At 40.6% G+C, this 18,862-nt stretch overlaps 2 protein-coding genes across 6 annotated transcripts in view; one reads left to right on the top strand and one right to left on the bottom strand.

Moving 5' to 3' along the window:
* The window catches only part of XPO5 (exportin 5), a 47,331-nt gene extending 37,189 nt beyond the window's left edge, over positions 1 to 10,142 (bottom strand). Inside the window, exons 1-8 of one of the 2 annotated variants that reach the window (XM_047732548.1) lie at positions 9,879 to 10,142; positions 8,152 to 8,273; positions 7,174 to 7,246; positions 6,118 to 6,255; positions 5,797 to 5,979; positions 2,084 to 2,110; positions 1,500 to 1,685; positions 789 to 865 (exon numbers count right to left, since the gene is read on the bottom strand). In XM_047732548.1, the coding sequence (XP_047588504.1) occupies positions 789 to 865; positions 1,500 to 1,685; positions 2,084 to 2,110; positions 5,797 to 5,979; positions 6,118 to 6,255; positions 7,174 to 7,246; positions 8,152 to 8,273; positions 9,879 to 9,983 (911 nt within the window). In that variant the 5' untranslated portion in view covers positions 9,984 to 10,142. The remainder of the gene's footprint in view (positions 1 to 788; positions 866 to 1,499; positions 1,686 to 2,083; positions 2,111 to 5,796; positions 5,980 to 6,117; positions 6,256 to 7,173; positions 7,247 to 8,151; positions 8,274 to 9,878) is intronic. The other variant, XM_047732549.1, reaches the window with a different exon arrangement.
* A 177-nt stretch (positions 10,143 to 10,319) lies between these two features.
* Positions 10,320 to 18,862, top strand: part of POLH (DNA polymerase eta) — a 32,469-nt gene continuing 23,926 nt past the window's right edge. The window contains exons 1-3 of one of the 4 annotated variants that reach the window (XM_047732552.1): positions 10,320 to 10,567; positions 17,930 to 18,070; positions 18,310 to 18,444. In XM_047732552.1, the coding sequence (XP_047588508.1) occupies positions 17,934 to 18,070; positions 18,310 to 18,444 (272 nt within the window). In that variant the 5' untranslated portion in view covers positions 10,320 to 10,567; positions 17,930 to 17,933. Of the gene's footprint in view, positions 10,568 to 16,729; positions 16,839 to 17,929; positions 18,071 to 18,309; positions 18,445 to 18,862 lie in introns of those variants that run through there. The other 3 variants (XM_047732551.1, XM_047732550.1, XM_047732553.1) reach the window with 3 other exon arrangements.

The raw sequence follows: 18,862 nt of genomic DNA, 5'->3' as shown, positions 1-18,862 counted from the left end.
AATCTTTAAAAAAAAAAAAAAGATCCCTTAAAAACAAAGCTAGTCTCCAGAGAAAAGAAGGCCATCATAAAAGCTGTGTTGGAATGGACAATAAGAGATTTTAAGTAATCCATGTGTATCTATTTCATTTGTCCCTAGGACTAAGAGAATGGTATCCAAAAAAAAAAAAAAAAAAGATGCTTCAGTGGTCTTTGCAGTACAGTTCTATCTGTCTTCCTGGTAAGAAACATGTACCAGGAAATGCTCAAATATCTTCCAAAGCAATTAAAAATGAAAAAAAGTGGAAGTCAGTATTTTAGGACACAGAATGTGTTTGAAGGCCCCATGCATTCACTTTTCATTGAACACACTGTTCCTGCTGCCTCCCAAGAGCCTCAACACTTCAGGCACTGATTACTTTGAGCAGGAGAGGAAGGAGCAGCGTCTGGAGTTCTGCAGTCAAGACAGGCTCTGGGGCAGACTCTGGTCCAGAAGATCAGAGCATTCTCAGGCCTAGGCACCAGCACTACTAGGAGGCTTGGGGATCACCAGAAGCAAACAGAATCAAGGAGATGAGCTGTCTGGGAAGAATGGGGAAAACTGTGAAAGTTATTGCGTATAGAGTGAACCGCCACAACTTCTTTCCAGCATAAGGTCTTTAAAAAGGTTAAAAATTAAGATTGCTTGATTTTCAAATTAAAAACGCTGTCAATTGACTGCCAGCATTCAGATAGGAACTTCAGATATATCAGTATAAACTACAGAAATGACAAAGAAATTAGAAAACACATAGAAAAGTAGATACTCACTGTGCAGCGGAGAGTATATAATGCATGGCAACATCCCCAAATAAGACCATCAAGGGCTTCCGGTCTTCCAACTTGCCCTAGAACCAATTTTAGGGAAACAGGAAATACAAACTGTTATTAAAAGCCTCCAAGTTACTAGCATTTCTTATACCTATATAATCAAATATATTGACTTCATAATTTCTCATAGTCCCAGGGCTAACTAAATACTGGAGAAAACGCCAATTCTATAAAATCAAAACGGGATTTCTATTTCTTCCATTTTTAAATGTGTTGGGCAATAATGCTGATATGGTAACAAAGTAAATTATATCTAAAGATAATATTCCTATGGAGGAAAGAGTCACAGTCATTTGTTAGCCCAGGCCAATATAAAGCCAGTGCAGCCACAACTTAAGATTCTTTGACGTGACACTGTTTTATATTTTAGTATTACTTTCATCTTGTTTCCTCAGTGTGAAATGCCAAGACTCATAGCAGTTTCAAGAACAAGGTAGCCCGACAAATTTCCGTATATGCTGCCAGTGGATCCCTAGAATCCTGGAAAACTACTATCCGAAGAGGTCAGAGGCAGATAATGAAATTGGTGTCAGGTAGAAAGAAATCCCAAACTTTCTGATGTCTTCCTGCCACAACATACACTTCAGACACACTTACACACCACCCTGCAGAGACTCTGAGGATGAAAGTCAGTTTGAAGTGGTAACTTACTTTTCTGCTGACTGCAATGAGAAGACACTCAGCTGCTCCTAACTGAAGCTCCTGTTCATTCAGAAGCAGGCAGAGCATCTCTAAGAGCTTACAGTTTTCGGCAGTAATATGACTCATGGACACCCAGTCAATGTAGCCTGCCAGAGTATTCAGCGCTGCAACTCCTACTCGACAGTTTGCTTGGGCCTGTGTGAAAAGAAACAACTTTTAATCGTTAAGTCTTCACTGATGGACAAAGAGGCTGTGGTTATACCTGAGCTCCTTCTATTCTCTAATTCTAAAAAGAAAACGATTGGAAAAAAAAAAGGTACTCATGTAACAGCCAGACAGGGAACTCAAAGGTCTTCTTTTGATGCACAACCACTTCTCAAACAGCATTCTCAATGTCTGTCAATAAGATCATACTGGCATGGGTAACCATTTCATCTCCTCTGATAAATTGGAAATACTGTAATTCTAACTCCCTTCTACCATTGCTCAGTGGTCACCTAAACCAAGGCTGAGGTTACCCTCCACTAGGTATATGCATCGCTGTACCTGAAAGCCTCAAAGAAGTCTCCTTCCAACTCCACAAGAGCTCTTACCTTTGACTCCTGAGAATTATCTGTCTTCTGAAAGAAAAGAAGTATAAGGATCCAATGTTTTTAATGAGCAAAGGCTATGTAATAACTTTCCACCCACTTAATAAAGTCCCTTGAATAATGATTTTAAATAGACTCAACTTTTAACCTTGGAAAAGAATACAACTGGACTAACATTTAGCTGCTATTTCCCCTAAGGAGGACAGGTTATTTTAATTTTAGCAATAGGACAAAAAGTTAGTATCTAAAGAGCTTACACAAATTTATTACAACATTAAGTCCACAAAGACAGCTTCAAAGAACACTGTTTAGAAAGAAATACAACAGATGAATAAGGCTCCACACTGCTAAGAATCAAAGAAATATAATTCAAAACAAAGTATGAGCATTTTTCATATTCAAATAAAGATAAGTTATGACTAGCAAAAGAATATTAAAATGATGTAATATAAACGGTAAAAGTGAGACAAAATTAAATGAATATAATTTATGGCCATGTTTGTATGGACAAAACTACAGGAAAATCACACGCACAAGTATCACATGCTAAATAGATAAAAATAATGTCCATTCAGTAAATGTACAATTATTACAATATCAATCTTTATACTTCAAATTTCATAAATATTATATGATGCTTATAATTTATATGTACAAAATGAATATTTTCCCAAAAAAACTTCTAAAAATAAAATTAAGATTAACTCCTGAAGACAGGTAAAGGGGAACAGAAGCAGGAACAACTGTGGAAGTCCCTGAAAAGTTACTGCGATTAGGAGTATAAAGGATTTGTTCTACAATTGCAATTTTGTTCTACAATTACAAAAGAATACATCTGGGGTGCCTGGGTGGCTCAGATGGTTAAGCATCTGCCTTTGGCTCAGGTCATGATCCCAGGGTCCTGGGATCGAGTCCCACATTGGGTTTCCTGCTCTGCGAGGAGCCTGCTTCTCCCTCTACCGCTCCCCCTGCTTGTGCTCTTTCACTCTCTCTCTCAAATAAATACATAAAATCTTTAAAAACAAAAACAAAAACAAAAACAAATAATATATTTGTTAAAGAACAAGTATTAAGCCTTCATCATCAGTGATGGAATAGAGGTGTCAATGGGCAGAGAGGAAGAGAACCCTCTCACACCAGCATTTACTACTGATGCTGCCCAAGAAGGAAAATGAATCCAAATGACAACAGCCAAGTCCAGTCTTTCCTCTCCAACAATTTTTCAGTCCCTGTTCAAGCATCTATGCCCCCTTGGACCAGTGCAGGGCCCAGGTCACTGGACAGGAAGAATGTGCCTACCCATCTTATCACTGTTTACCATTCAACCTACTCCCCACCTGGGAGGGTGAAGGGAAGGAAGCAGGAAGTTGAGATGGAGAAAGAGAAGGGATGGAAGAAGGGATGCAACTTCTCAAGCAAAAAAGTTGTTCCCTGTCCACAAGATAGCTCTTGGTGTGCTCTGGTCTTGGACACAAGAAGTACTGGTTTAACAGATGAAGGGAACTGAAACTGAGACTAAAGAAAAACCCCACAGTGAATGTCTCAGGCCATCATCACTCACTGCCCTGCTGGGGCACATTGGCTAGACTGTCAGGGCATCTGAGGAGTCATAGTTTCTTCCCCTTCTCCTACAGATGAAATCTCCTAGATGAGAAGGAAAAGAATCCCTCCTTCACCCTCAATACACGTTAAGTTTTTGAGTGCAAGTATTTTCCTGATATTTTCTTTTGAAAGATTTTGGGGAGGTATTTTGGGGTAAAATAGACCATTTTAGAATAAAGGATGAGACTTGAATTCCACTATAACCACTTATCAGGGGATCTTCAATAATTATTCTCTGGACCTTGGTTTCTTCATCCATACAATGGAGACTGTACTTTCTCTTTGGGGTTGTTTTGAAGATTAAGTAACATGTAAAGTGCAAGTATATGGAATATATTAGGCACTTACTGTGAGTTCCTCCCGACCCCAACAGCTCACAGTACCTTCCCATCATTTGTGTTAGTACCTAGCACTTCTCTAAAAACTGCCAGGGGCGTAAGAAAAAACTAATTTTAATTAATTCTATTCTGTGAAATAAGCACATGTAAGAATTCTAGATCGGGTTTTTCCTTTCCTATTTTTTTTTTTTTTAGGTGAGGGTAAGAGGGGCAGAGGGATAGAGAGAGACAGACTCTTAAGCAGGCTCCAAGCTCGGTGCAGACCCCAACGTGGGGCTCAATCATGACCCTGAGACCATGACCTGAGCTGAAATCAAGAGCTGGATGGCTTAACCGACTGAGCCACCTAGGGTGGCTTAGATCCTTAGATCAGGGTTTTTCAACTTTAATACTATCGGCATTTTGGGTTGGATAACTCTTTATTGTGGAGGAACAATTCTGTGTGTTACACAATGTTTAGCAGTATGCCTGGCCTCTACCCACTAGATGCCAGCAGCAAGCCCCTGGTTGTGATACATGTGGGACAAAACTGTCCCTTGCTGAGAATCACTGTACTAGATGAACTGTCACATGACTTTCTTCTGAAGGCTCTCTTAAAACTGACAGTGGTCGGAAACACAGTATCTAGCTGCCCTTTTCTGTAGAATACTTTGTCGGGAAGAATAAAATACAGGTATTTCCCACTTTTTGTAAGCTCGTGTTAGGAAACGGATTTTCTCAAGACCCACATTAGTACCTGTTTTCTCTAACTGAAAATCTGAAGAGGATTTTCTGCTTTTACTTTAAAGAAAGGCGAAAAGCGAAAATAGCTTTCAGTGCTTGTTTCACAGCAAGACCTTAGGCCTTATGGAGGCACCACTAAGTTCCTTTCCCATGAACCACACTCAGCATCTCAGCACCAAGCAGCCATAGCTGTGAACTGTGTCTGTGAGCATCTGTGCTTTCTCTTAATTTATTTTGTTTATCTGTTAGCAAGATGTGTCCTAAGGTGTCAGAAAAGCTAAGGAGAGGTTATTTCTTGGGTGTGGGAATGCTCAAAAATTACTCCATATAAATTCACGTTAGTTTCTTCTTCATTCTATGCCATTTGGGCTTACAAAAGATTTCAAAGGAACACTCTTCTTTCAGGTAGCAGGGGAAACCTGTACCAAGAACCAGATAATCAAGATGAATAAAACCTGGCAATTTCTTGCAAAAGGGACCAGATTAAATATGGGATCAAAATTTCAAAGGGATGCTGTCCTGACCTACCAGGAATATGGGCTTTAAATACTTTAAATGTTAAGAATGAACCATTTTTTTTTTTAACAATATATATATTTTTTTAAAGATTTTTATTTATTTGACAGACATATCACAAGTAGGCAGAGAGGCAGGCAGAGAGAGAGAGGAGGAGGAGGCAGGCTCCTTGCTGAGCAGAGAGCCCGATGTGAGGCTCGATCCCAGGACCCTGGGATCATGACCTGAGCCGAAGGCAGAGGCTTTAACCACTGAGCCACCCAGGCGCCCCAAGAATGAACCATTTTAATACCGTTTTAAAGAACTTTCTTACTATAAAGGATTGTTTTCTTAACATGGGAACTCACTGACCTGAATTTCTTAGAAAATTAGTTCTAGTTCTTCCTGTCATCGGTTTCTCTTTTGCTTATAAAATGATTTTTTGCTGATCTAGAGACCCCTAATTCCTTGCTGAGAGATTATTTTAACTTTACAAAACAAACAACAAAACCACTCATAATAGAAAACACAACTTTTGGGAGATGGGTTAGCCCTTACCACTTGTCGGTACTTGTTTACATTTTCTTGAAGCGTGTTAAGTAGAAAACTGAAGATCTTTTCCATGTTCTGGGTTAATGTTTGCTGGATATCCCTTCTTCTCTGAGGGGGTAGTGTCTGAAAGGTCACTACATCCTCTGCCAGTCGTAGAAGGATAAACATCACTAATTCGGTCTGTGTTTCCTGTACAATAGAAATAAACTAATTAAACTGAAACCTCTTTTTCACCATAGGTATGCCCAAAAGCTCTTTTCTGTTGACAAAACAAACTCTAGAACAGGCCTCCAAAATAAAATGAACTGATATAGTTATATTCCATACCCCCTGTTTGGAAAGGGTATCCAATTCTATTAGCATATCAGGCCAGTGCTGTGGCCACTCCCGCTTGATCATTTCTACTACAATTCGAGACAAAACATCTTTAATATGGTTCTCCTCTTCCAAAATATCCAGTGTTCCCTGAAAAAGAAAAAGATAGTAAGAGGTTTGTAAGACTGAATTTAAAAAACCTAAAAAACACCCCAAAACCCCACACTGAGAAAGTGTATGGAACTCCATAGCAGGCTTGCTTTTAAACTAAACAGAGTAAATAAACCTGCTCTCCACGGCTGAGTCACTTGTCCTGCATTCTCACTAACCATTTTCCTCACTTAAAACTTAAGTAAGGGCTAAATCAGCTAATAAAGTGACTGCTGCACAGAGCAAGGAAGACATCATTGTTTTCCTTTACAAACTGAAGAGACTCTCATACTGTTTCATTCTGTAAGAACGCCAAAGTTGAAGAGTATAGAAATGAAAACAATAAGAAGCTGATAAAATGAGACAGGAGTAGCAACTAAGTATTTTACCGATAGTTCTAGCATTATAAGACACAAATTATTCCTGGGACTTTGTCCTTCTAGAGTTTGGTATCAAAATTAGTGAATTGGGATTTCTATCAAGTTTCTCAAGAACTAGCAAAAAACAAATCCTAAGTTGATTAGTAATTCTGAAGGGGATTTTTTTCTGTTGAAGGCACTCAACTTTGGAGAGGAAAAGGTAGGAATTCAACTTTTCATGCCATTTGTAAAAAAGAAGAAAAAAGGCTGTGGATTTTAAGCATGTTCAAAGTGCTATTCTAATTCCCGATACTAATTCATCCTGCGTATTTTGTATTTTGTTAAAATCATACAGTAATTTGGTTTGGAATAAAAGGAAACAAACAGCAAAGTGCAATCTAATTTAGATCTAAGAATCTTGTTCATTTGCTGAAAATCTCTCATCTCTGTTGAGCATGCTGTCCAACCTACGTAGAACTAGTGAACATAAATGCTAAAGAAGTCACCCTTAGTCTAAACTACCTCTGAAACACAAGTCTTCCAACCAATCATTCCTTACATTTGCAATCAGCTCCATGACACTGTTCTTCAGATAGACCTTCTCCAATCGAGACATGCTGTTCCACCGAAACCTGGCCACCAAAATGTGTAAGTCAAAAGAACCACATTAGAAGTCTTCGTAAGTGACTGGCTTTGATTCTGTGTTGTATTATGCTAGTGATTTCACCAAGAAATTATACTTTTGATTTTGTACCCTTCAAAGAATGAACAAGAACACTCTATATTCAACAAAAATGCTGACGACAGAAAAATTCTTAGGAAAAAGTTCTATATATAGGAAGTCGTCCACTAATTGAAATTCACATAGGATTTGTGAGCAAATTAGCTTTCCCCCTTGATTTCACTGATAGCCCAAAAGCAAATATATACCTGAGACACCTAAAACAAATGTAGTTGCTTTTCAGAAAATAATAATGGTGATACTATTAACTCCTCTTTTGTGCTGGCTTATGGATAACACAATCCCACAAAAACTATGGCTAAGTCTTAAAAGCTGATTCCTCTGATAGACACTGGGGGTAGAAGACTCAAGTTAGGAAGGGTTTTCAGTTTTTCTCATATAATCCTGTTTCGGATTCGCCATTCAGAGAAGGAACACACTCAAACTAAAAAAAAATTAAAAGCACAATCCCTAATCATAGATTTAATTACCTAAACACTGTATTATTCTAAAAAGACTTTGAGATCTCATGGCATATAGTAGGAGCTCAATAAATACTCATTGAACTACTATCAGCTAATATTTGTAGAATGCTTAGTATATACCATGTATTTTACATAGCTGAAGAAACTGAAGAGGAAGGTTAAGTCTTGAATTAAGAGAGCTCGTGAGGCTGTGATAATCTCTTGGGGATCATTCCTTTCTTCTTGGCAATTGTTCTTCTCTACTCACCTAAAGATTATCTCTATGAGTTATATAACAAATAAAGATTTGCTCTCTCACAGACTTCGGTGGTACTGTCCAAAAGCTCCTTACTTGACAACGTGTTCCAGGATTTGGAGGCCAAAATGTCTGACGATGGGTATCTGGGTTTTCTCAGCCAACCTCAAGCCACAGGGGACACAGATAGGGCACTTTTCTTTAAACTCCTCACAAAACTAAAACAAAAAAAAAAAGTTAGTATTTCCCTTAGGAAGCAAGAGAGAGTGGGGATTAAAAAAAATTTTTTTAGGGGCGCCTGGGTGGCTCAGTGGGTTAAGGCCTCTGCCTTCGGCTTAGGTCATGATCCCAGGGTTCTGGGATCAAGCCCCACATCTGGCTCTCTGCTCAGCAAGGAGCCTGCTTCCTCCTCTCTCACTCTCTCTGCCTGCCTCTCCTCTGACTTGAGAGCTCTATCAAATAAGTAAAATCTTTAAAAAAAAATTTTTTTTTAACTTCATCTTAAGAAACTCCAACCTGTGATATATTTTTAAACTGCGAAATTTAGATCAATAATATATGAGTAAAGAACTGATAAACATTCCTTTCACTTGGATAGTTATATTTTCTATGCTATGGCCAAATAATGTTGAAAAAAACAAGTCTGACATAAACAAGTAAAAAATTATTTGCTAGAGATATACCCCTGAAGTATATAGGGATGAAATGACAATTTCTAGGATTTACTTTAAAAAAAAGTTAGGTAGGGGGAAGGAATAAAGCAAATGTGGCAAAATCTTTATAACTCCTGTAGTAGTATTCTCTTTACTTTATGTATATTTTTAGTATTTCACAGTAAAAAAAACTAATGGAACCCAACTGTTTCTCATTCCAAATCCTGTGGCAGACATCTATGTTTTTAAAAGTAAAGTTTTTTCCCAAATGATGTTCACTCTATAAAGTTACATGATTTAAAACATACACAGCACTTAACTGGAATTAATAAAAACTTAAAAAAAATGTATGCATAGGTGTTTTTCCTAATGACCATCTCTCACATCCCACTCAAATAGTTTGATGTGGGAATAAGTTCACATTTTATTAGCATCCCAATTTGTATTAGCATTCCCAAACTGTAACACAAAAGTCAGTCCCAGGAGCTGAGCATCCGGACTCAAGAAAACTACTTTCAGGAAACCAAAGTACTCTTGTTAAAATGCAAAGTAAGTGGTAGAAGTTCATCTTTGCGCAAAATAGCCTGAGAACAGAACACAGTAAAAGAACATGGGGGGAGGGTGTGTGAGAATTAGCCCAGAGATAACCCAAGACACAGAACAGGATTAGTGAAGAGTCTAAGAATGTAAATAAAGTGGCGCTGGGGGGCTGGAGCTCGAGTAGGACGGGTCAGGAGGGTGCAAGGAAACATAATGCACGGGAGACCGTCAAGAACGTAGCTAGCTGGTGTTGGGGACGTGATAGGCACGTGCACCACGGGAATGCTAAGGGATGTGGGGCTTGGGTAATAAAATAGAAGCATCCGGCTGTGGTGCGGACTGAAGAGAAGTGGAGAAAGGAGAGGAGAGGGCAGCGGGAAGTGGCAGTGAGATGAGAAGCAGCAAGGAATCGGAGGGTCCCGAGAGAAGGGTAGGCGCGGCTAGAAGAGAAAGCCTGGAGTGAGAAGAGCCGCGGAGGGCGGGGAGGGGAAAGGCTAAGGCCCCCCGGGGTTGGGAAAGGAGATCCAAGGGCCGCGTGGGCGGGAAACCAGCACTGCTTCCGGCGGCGGGGGCACCGGTGGGGTTGGGGGAGGGTCTTGGGGCAGGCCCGGGGCGCCAGACTCCGTCTACCTTGAGGGCTTCCAGCCGGTAGCGCTGGGTGGAGCTGGGGTCCATCATGACCGTCACCGCTTTCACCAGCTGCTCACACAACGCGTTCACTTGATCCATCGCCATGGCTAGTGCCACGCGCCGCAAGCGCGGTCCACGGCCGGCCCGGGAGCACAAGGTACCGACAGCTCCCTTCGCGGGACCACAAGCTGGTACTGGGCCGCGGCGGGCTGGGGGGTGGGGAGCAAGAGGAGGAGCGTGAGCTGCAGAAGCTCCAGCTTGGAAGGAACCGGGGTTGCGCACGCGCCCAACTCGCCACTGCGCACGCGCCCGCGGAAGTGGCGGCTCTGGTGTGACGGTTGCCTCTCGGTGGGCGGAGCGGAGGACGGAAGGGCAGCAGTGCGCAGGCGCTTCAACGGCCTTTTTGCTGCGCGCGCGCTGTCTGAGCTCTGTTCGGAGTGCTGGCTGTTGAGCGCGCAAACCCTGTGTAGGCCCGCTGGGCAGTGCGGGCGGTGCCCGCGTCAGTGGTCGACTGTGACCTGTGCTTCATTTCTCCGTCGTCACGGGAAATAAATCTCTCGAAGCCGACTGGTCCTCTCCTGGAAAGGGGGCAGATATTCAGGACCCCTTCACCTTCCTTCCAGTGGACAGCGAGCCTGGCATCGTTGGCGTCCGTGGTTGCCAGTTCTTCCAGGTGCTTTGCCACACTGGTAGGAGAATTTAGAACCGTTCAGTATCGCTGTTTTCAGACTTTTCATGTTGTCTTGGCTGTTGGTTTTATGCTATAGCAGTGGCTGGTGGTGTCGTTGGGCCGAAATTCGGTGAAACAGAAGAGCATGCTCAGACATAAGGCCTCGGTACGGTCCCCTAAGAGGAATTTTCTTGTGGAAAAACGGCATTTTCCCTAGCTCATAAACCCCCCTCTTCAGTTATGCTTATTTTCCTTAGATGTGTTGTCGCCTGAACGGCACCAAACTTACTTTGCACAGATGGTGATGAGTCGAGATATTTGAAGATGAATAATTGCAATTATTATTATTTTTTTTTTTTTCAGAACGAGAGAGAGAGAGAGAGAAAGCACACAAACAGGCAGAGAGGCAGGCAGAGGCAGAGAGAGAGGCAGGCTCCCCGCTGAGCAAGGAGCCCAATGCGGGGCTTGATCCCAGGACCCTGAGATCATGACCGGAGCGGAAGGCAGAGGCTTTAACCCACTGAGCCACCCAGGCACCCGAATAATTGCAATTATTGAAGGCTTATGCAGTTTGGATCATTTGAAGTGCTACATATAAGACTTCAAAACTGTCATCCTTATTCGGGAAGGGGGGTTTTTGGCAGCGAGTGTGTTTCATTTTTCCATCTTTAAAAAGCTCTTGCTTTCTTCAGCACAGTACACAACTTGCACACTTGAGTAGCTTCATTATCTGTTGAAGTTTGCATATTGGTTTTTGTGTTTGTTTACTCAGTAAAGTGTTTGCTGGACTTAAATCACGGCTTCCTATTCTAACTCCATTTCTCCTATTTGCATCTAGCATGGTACTTCCCTGGTGGGTGGGTGGGTGGGTGTGTGTGTGTGTGTGTGTGTGTGTGTGTGACAGTGTGTTTACTGTTTTTATTCTGGCATTATCTGTTGCAGTGCAACACAAAAACCACTTCCTTTCATGGAAGGTGACTTCTGACATGTTACGGTTTTAACTTAACAAATATTTAAAGTTACACATTCTTCCAGTTTTCAGTGAGTGGAATTTACAAGGAATTAATGCCTTGATTACTCAGGTTTTTTAATTCATTGTTTTTTTTACACTAATCTTCTGTCATTGTTAGTTGCATGCCATTTTTTTCAAGGTGAATGTTAATTGTTGACGCTTTTTTTTTAATACAGTCCAGTGCTTACTCAACTGTATAACCTATGTTTCTCATATTTAAATCATGAATTGGGCACCTGGGTGGCTCAGTGGGTTAAGCCGCTGCCTTCGGCTCAGGTCATGATCTCAGGGTCCTGGGATCGAGTCCCGCATCGGGCTCTCTGCTCAGCAGGGAGCCTGCTTCCCTTCCCCTCTCTCTGCCTGCCTCTCTGTCTACTTGTGATCTCTCTCTCTGTCAAATAAATAAAATAAAAATCTTTAAAAAAAAATAAATCATGAATTACTGGTGTTTTCATAAGTATCTTATTTACTTTAAGTCAGTTGTTAGCAATCTCTACTACATATTAGAACTGCCTGGAGAGTTTTTAAAAATCACAATGTCCAGGTTACACCCTGCTTTGTTCTGTCTTGGTCTGTTAATAATAATGCCTTAAAATAATAAATAACATTTAAGTAACATTGATATTTGGCTTCTAACATCAGACATCCTAATTTAATTGGTATGGGTGTGTTTTGTGCTATCACAGCCTAGCAATGATAATGCTGTGGTTAGAAATGTTTGTGGGGGTTGCTCCTGGTTGGCCTTCAGTGGGTTAAGCCTCTGCCTTTGGTTCAGGTCATAATCTCAGGGTCCTGGGATCTAGCCCCACATCGGGCTCTCTGCTCAATGGAGAGCCTGCTCTCTCTCCCTCTCTCTGCCTACCTCTCTGCCTGCTTGTGATCTCTGTCAAATAAATAAGTAAAATCTTAAAAAAAAGAAAAGAAAAGAAATGTTTGGGGGCACTCACCTAGGCTCCAGTGAGTTCTCACAGACATCTCCTCTTTCCAAACCAGTGTTCTTATGGTTCTTAGCATGATTGCAGGATACCCTTTAGCAGGAAGCTTTGAAAGAGAAAAAGTTTATTCCTTACAAGCCCTAGAGCTAACAAGACACACCCGTTGGGCACAGCACAAGGTTACCAGTACAGAGCGAGCAAGCTAGCATGGGCCCAGGGTTCTACTTTTACTGGGATTGATGGTGGCAATCAAGAATTTCATGGGTGAACTTAAAAAATAAGAGCAGGAGGGGTGCCTGGGTGTCTGCCTTTGACTCAGATCATGATCTCTGGATCCTGGGATTGAGCCCCACAGGGGGCTCCCTGATCAGTGGGGAGTCTACTTCTCCCTCCCCAAACCGTCCCCCCCCCGCATTTGTCCTCTCTCTCAATCAAATAAAATCTTTAAAAAGAAAAAAGCAGGAATTTAAAGTACAGGAAGACAGAAAAAAGGAAAACAAAAAAGTAAGCACCCAAAAACGTCCAATTATTGAAATCAACCAAGAATTCTAAAACAAAGGAGTGCTCAGTTGGGCCAGCACTTTAGTCATTTGTCTGGCTGTGTGTTTATTCAAGATAGTCATCTTGGGGGCGCCTGGGTGGCTCAGTGGGTTGGGCCTCTACCTTGGGCTTGGGTCGTGGTCTCAGAGTCCTGGGATTGAGCCCTGCATCAGACACACTGCTCGGTGGAGGGCCTGCTTCCCCCTCTCTTTCTGCCTGCTTGTGATCTCTGTCTGTCTGTCGAATAAATAGATAAAATCTTTAAAAAAAAAAAAAAAGTCATCTTTGAAGTGGATGCCTCTGCAATCCAAACCTAAATCTGGCGTCTTCCTTATGAAAAAGGGGTGGGGGAGAACAACTGTCAGGGTTTACACAACAATCTACCCTGTGATGCCAGAGTCCATGATGAGGACATTAACTGCCTGGATAAAGCTGGTATGTTAAAAGTCAGGGTTAAATAATTATACAGGCCATAGTTTGAAATGCAGTCTCTAGCCATTGTCCCAAACTTGAAAGTGTCCAGCCATGAAAATAGGCCGATGATCCCGACTATTTGGCTAGCCCTGGAAATCTGCTCAAGGATTTGGGTAATACTGTGAAATATTTTAACATCTTCAGCCATCTGGTATAAGTAGGTTTGAGCCTGTCCTGATTGCTAGATTGTTTCATATTCAAAGGAACCAGTTTCTTAGTCCTGAGAATAATTAAGGTGTTGGGTCTCATTTCAGAAGGTGGTCATGCAGTTGGGTTCCCCAAGGTAAGCCTCTTTAAAAAAAAAAAAAAAAAAAGTAAATTTCAAGATCTTACTGGCTTTATTCAAAGGTTATGAATTGGGCAGCATCCCATCTAAAAAAAGAAACTCCTAGGAGTTGTACAAAATGAAAGACTTCTATAGGGGCAGAAGAGGTCATGACAAGAAAGTTACTGTCAGAGTGGATTGTTTCAAGCAAGGCCACCTTCTTTTGGGGGAAGGCAGGGCAGTAGTGCTGACCAGGAAATTCCAGACTGACAGGTTAAGATTACATGCTGGGAGAGGCTAAAACTGAAATTAGGTATACTCTTGGTTTGGTGACATGTGCTTGGTATAAGTGACTCCAGTTTGGGCCTGCTCTCTCTCTTTTAACAGGCCTACATGGTAGAAGTATGTGCTTCAAGCATTTAATAAGAGGTATTTCTATGGAAACAAAAGGAATAAAAACAAAGGTTAATATTTGGAGGAGATTATAATCGCAGTTTCTGAGTTCTGAAGGCAGCCAGTTGGGGAGATTTCTAGATGGCAGGCTCAAAGCTCTTCAGATGGAGTGAAGGCAGACAGTGGCAATCTTAGATTTTCCTGGTTTGCAGTTTGAATTGCTCTGGTGATCTTTTCTGAGTGGCCCACACAGTAACAGGAACAAAAATTGTCTATACATGAACTATTGTGGTGATGTCTCTTAAGTTTATATCAAGTCCCACTTCAGCTTGCATGACTTTGGGAAAGGGCAATTTTAGTTCTCAGTGTTTCCAAGTCAGAAGGGTAGGATAACACTTGGAAATGTTAGTTTGGAGAGTTGTAGCCAAATATTGGAGGAAACTAGAAGAATTGAGGATCCAGTCCAGTTTAGAGGTAGAAAACAAAACCTCAGAGACAAATAACAACAAAAGAATCTGATTTCCACAAAGCTGTGTTACTGAAACATTCTTTGTCTCACAGTCACCCCCATTTCTATCAGAGATAGTTGAAGTAAGCCTAATTTGTTTGTAAAATAAGTCTAATCTCATTAAACTTGGCTGATTGTTTATATGATTGCAGCAAGAATTGACCATAGAGACTTTTAAGTCTGCTTTGCTGGAACTTTTCATAAGGAATCTCAGATTGAGCTTTTAAAAGCCTCTCAAGGCTAGGAAGCCAAACCAGAAACCTGCCAGTAGGCCTTGCCTGTAATACTTATAAATTTGGGTGAATTCCTCTCTTCTTGAAGTTCCTAAAATACCCTGAGGTTCCTGGGCTTGCCAGGAAGTGACCTTCCTTAGGAGGGCTATTGGGAACTCTGTAAGTAAGGTCCCAGGCTGATTTTTCAAGGAGCTTTACGGGCTCCATGAAGTCAACCTTAGTTCCTTAACTACTATATCTATATATGTCTTTCTCAAATATGACATCCAGTGAAAGTCTGGGTTGTATAACCAATGTTTCCATTTGGGTCCTGTTATAAGAAGAACAGATCCTTATTGAATTTATGCAGATAATTATATTGTCATAAAAGTAAGAATATTAACTGACAGTTTTCTACTTCTGGAGGGATCAGATAGGGAGAAAAAGTAATGGTTTCATCTGTGTTCTCAAAAGTATACTTTACCAAATTGTTGTAAGTCAAAGATAGCTTAAGAAAAGAGGTTTATTAAAACTGGAAAAAATAGAACATTGAAGAACCAATGATGTTTCATATAAAAAAAAAGTCATAAAAAATTATAATCATCCTCATCAGTTCATTCAGTCCCATGGCATTCTTGTTGATTTTGGGGGGAACAGTTTTGTGAAACCATCAGTTTCTTTGTAAGTGTTCCATCAGTTCTTACCCAGTTCAGTTGTATGATATAAAAGTTATCAGAAATCTTTATTATTTTAGAGTACTTGTCAGTGTCCTTTCCATGAATTTCTGAAAGATGAAACATATTTGCAAACAACTGTAAATGACAAAAGACTTAAAAATGTCCATCGTTTAAGATATCCTGAGAGCTCATTATAATGCAGTTGACAAGGAAATTTGGTATTTCTGTGACACAACATCCCTTTTTAGAGAGGGGGAGGAGCAGAGGGAGAGAGAGAATCCCAAGCAGACTCCATGCTCAGAGGGGACGCCAACATGGGATCAATCTCACAGCCCTGAGATCATGACCTGAGCTGAAACCAAGAGTCAGACGCTTAACCACCTAAGCTGTGGCACCCCAAGTGACACATAACATTTTAAAATAATAATTAGAATTAAGGTTAATAATGTGTCAGGGGTGGCTGGGTGGCTCAGTGGGTTAAAGCCTCTGCCTTCAGCTCAGGTCATGATCCCATGGTGCTGGGATGGAGCCCTGCATCGGGTTCTCTGCTCAGCAGAGAGCCTGCTTCCCCCTCTCTCTCTCTGCTTGCCTCTCTGCCTACTTGTGATCTCTGTCAAATAAATCAATAAAATCTTTTAAAAAAAGATTAATAATATATCATAATTTTAGTAATTTCATGTTTCTTAAATGCTTATATATCCATACAAGGATATGCATAAAGAAGGTTTAACGTTATTTCATATTTAACATATCATATGCAGGTTTACCCCACTATCTGAAAGTAAAGCATTCCTTTCTTTAAGATTTTATTTATTTATTTATTTGAGAGAGAGACAGAGATAGCAAAAGAGAGCACAAGCGGGGAGGAGAAGGAGAAGCTGAGCAGGGAGCCCCATTTGGGGTTCTATCCTAGGACCCTGGGGTCATGACCTGAGGCAGATGCTTAACCAACTGAGGCACCCAGGCCCCCCATGAAAGTAGAGCGTTCCTATGAAACCTTTCATAAACCAAAATGGTGTAAAGCAAAAAAGCAATTACCATTTGTTTATATGGAAAAGTTCTTAAGCATTCTCAGACTTAAAAAATAACCTCTCAAACTTTTCTGATACCTTAGAATCAATCCTGTAAGTAATAAATTACCTTTATTTTTTTAGTTTCCTGATGGTTATTGCTGAAGGGAATCTTGCAATCATAATAAGAACAGTAAGGGTCATTCCGTTGTATCTTTTCCTTTGGAAAGGGGAGATGTCTGTGGGAAGCTCACTGGAGCCCAGGTAAGTGCCCCCAGCCATTTCTAGCTCGTAACATTACTATCAATAGGTTGAGATGGCACAAACACACCCATACTAATTAAATTAGGATGTCTGGCAGTAGATGCCAGATATCAATATTATTTAAATGTTCTTAGGTTGGGGGGCACCTGGCTGGCTCAATTCATAGAGCATGCAACTTGATTTTGGGGTTATAACTTCAAGCCCCACGTTGGGCATAGCGCTTACTTTAAAAAAAAATGATTCTAATCTGCAGCGAAGTTGGGAGCCACTGCTTTAGTTTACGTTCCTTCTTCCAGATTCCTGACAATGCTAAATGAGAACATTATTCTGTATCCACTACCACGTATATAAAGTTTGATCTTCTGTTCTATGTTCCATATCTTTATGTATGTTTATATGTGAATAGTATGTAGTATTTTCTTTTGCCTTCTAAAGTTTATATAAATGGATAGAAAATCACTGTTAGAACACTGTGAAGTATTACAGGCAAGACCCACTGATAGGTGCTTAATGTTGAAAGTTTGAGGAAAACCAGGATCTTTGTATAATCTCAAAGTATCTGCCCTAAGGTAACAATTACAAAACTAAAAATAGTAACTTTACCATGGGAAACCTCGCAAACTACCACAACTAAATGATCATGGTTAACACAAGAGTAATAACACCTTTTGATATCATGTATCTCAATATGATACATTGAGACGAGTACATCACTTCCATAATATTCTTGCCAAAATATGTAGCCTTAATCTAATCAAGAGAAAACATTGGACAAGCCTAAATCGAGAGACATTCTCAAAGTAAAGGACTAGTTCTCTTCAAAAGTGCCAACGTCATGAAAAATAAGGGAAGACTGAGGAACTGTCACAAATTGTAGAAGACTAAGGAGACATGATGACTAAGCTTTACTACCTTCCTAAAATTGTACCAATTTATATATTATACTCCTACCAGCAGTATATGAAAATGCCTGTTTCATTCTTATTAATATCCATGCTCATGATAACTCAACAGTGGAAGAACAGAAATAATTGTTTTCCTTGGCACTTCGGATTAGGTGTCTTTTCTGACTATAAAATATTGTCTTTCAGAGAAATGGCTACTGGACAGGACCGAGTAGTTGTCCTAGTGGACATGGACTGTTTTTTTGTTCAAGTGGAACAGCGGCAGAATCCTCATTTGAGGAATAAACCTTGTGCGGTTGTACAGTACAAGTCATGGAAGGGTGGTGGGTATGTATCATAGCTATTGTAACTGTCAACTGTTTTATTCTATAAGAACACATGACAGTATGTTAAGTCCTGTTTTTGAGATCTCTGAACTGCTATGTTTGAGATGGAATAGTGGCATCTGTGACCAAAAAGTTTCTGCTATCACATTTATAGCCCATTCAGTTAAATTTTAGTTATTTTTGTTTGTGATCTTGTAATATTTATCTGTTTGTCTTTTTTTTTTTTTTTCCTAACCTTAGAATAGTTGCAGTGAGTTATGAAGCTCGTGCATTTGGGGTCACTAGAAGCATGTGGGCAGATGATGCTAAGAAGTTATGTCCTGATCTTCTGTTGGCACAAGTTCGTGAGTCCCGTGGGAAAGCTGACCTCACCAAGTAAGAAGGAAAGAATGTTTATGGGAATGGAAGAATTGGAAATAATATTCTATGAGGCTAAGAACTGATGTTTCAAATTTGTGTTGTATAATTAATACCTGACAGAGTTCCTTTGGACAGCCAGCTTTTCTCTTTGAAATGAAAATAGATTTTGATATTATGTTTCAGAAACAGTGCAGTCATTACAGCCTTTAACAAGTTGCTGCCCTTGGGGCGCCTGGGTGGCTCAGTGGGTTAAGCCGCTGCCTTCGGCTCAGGTCATGATCTCAGGGTCCTGGGATCGAGTCCCACATCGGGCTCTCTGCTCACCAAGAAGCCTGCTTCCCTCTCTCTCTCTCTCTCTCTGCCTTCCTCTCCATCTACTTGTGATCTCTCTCTGTCAAATAAATAAATAAAATCTTTAAAAAAAAAAAAAAAA

This window comes from Lutra lutra, chromosome 6, assembly GCF_902655055.1.
Source record: "Lutra lutra chromosome 6, mLutLut1.2, whole genome shotgun sequence".
Taxonomy (NCBI): domain Eukaryota; kingdom Metazoa; phylum Chordata; class Mammalia; order Carnivora; family Mustelidae; genus Lutra; species Lutra lutra.
Note: the sequence above shows the minus strand (reverse complement) of the source record. Positions and strands in the feature narration are given on the sequence as shown.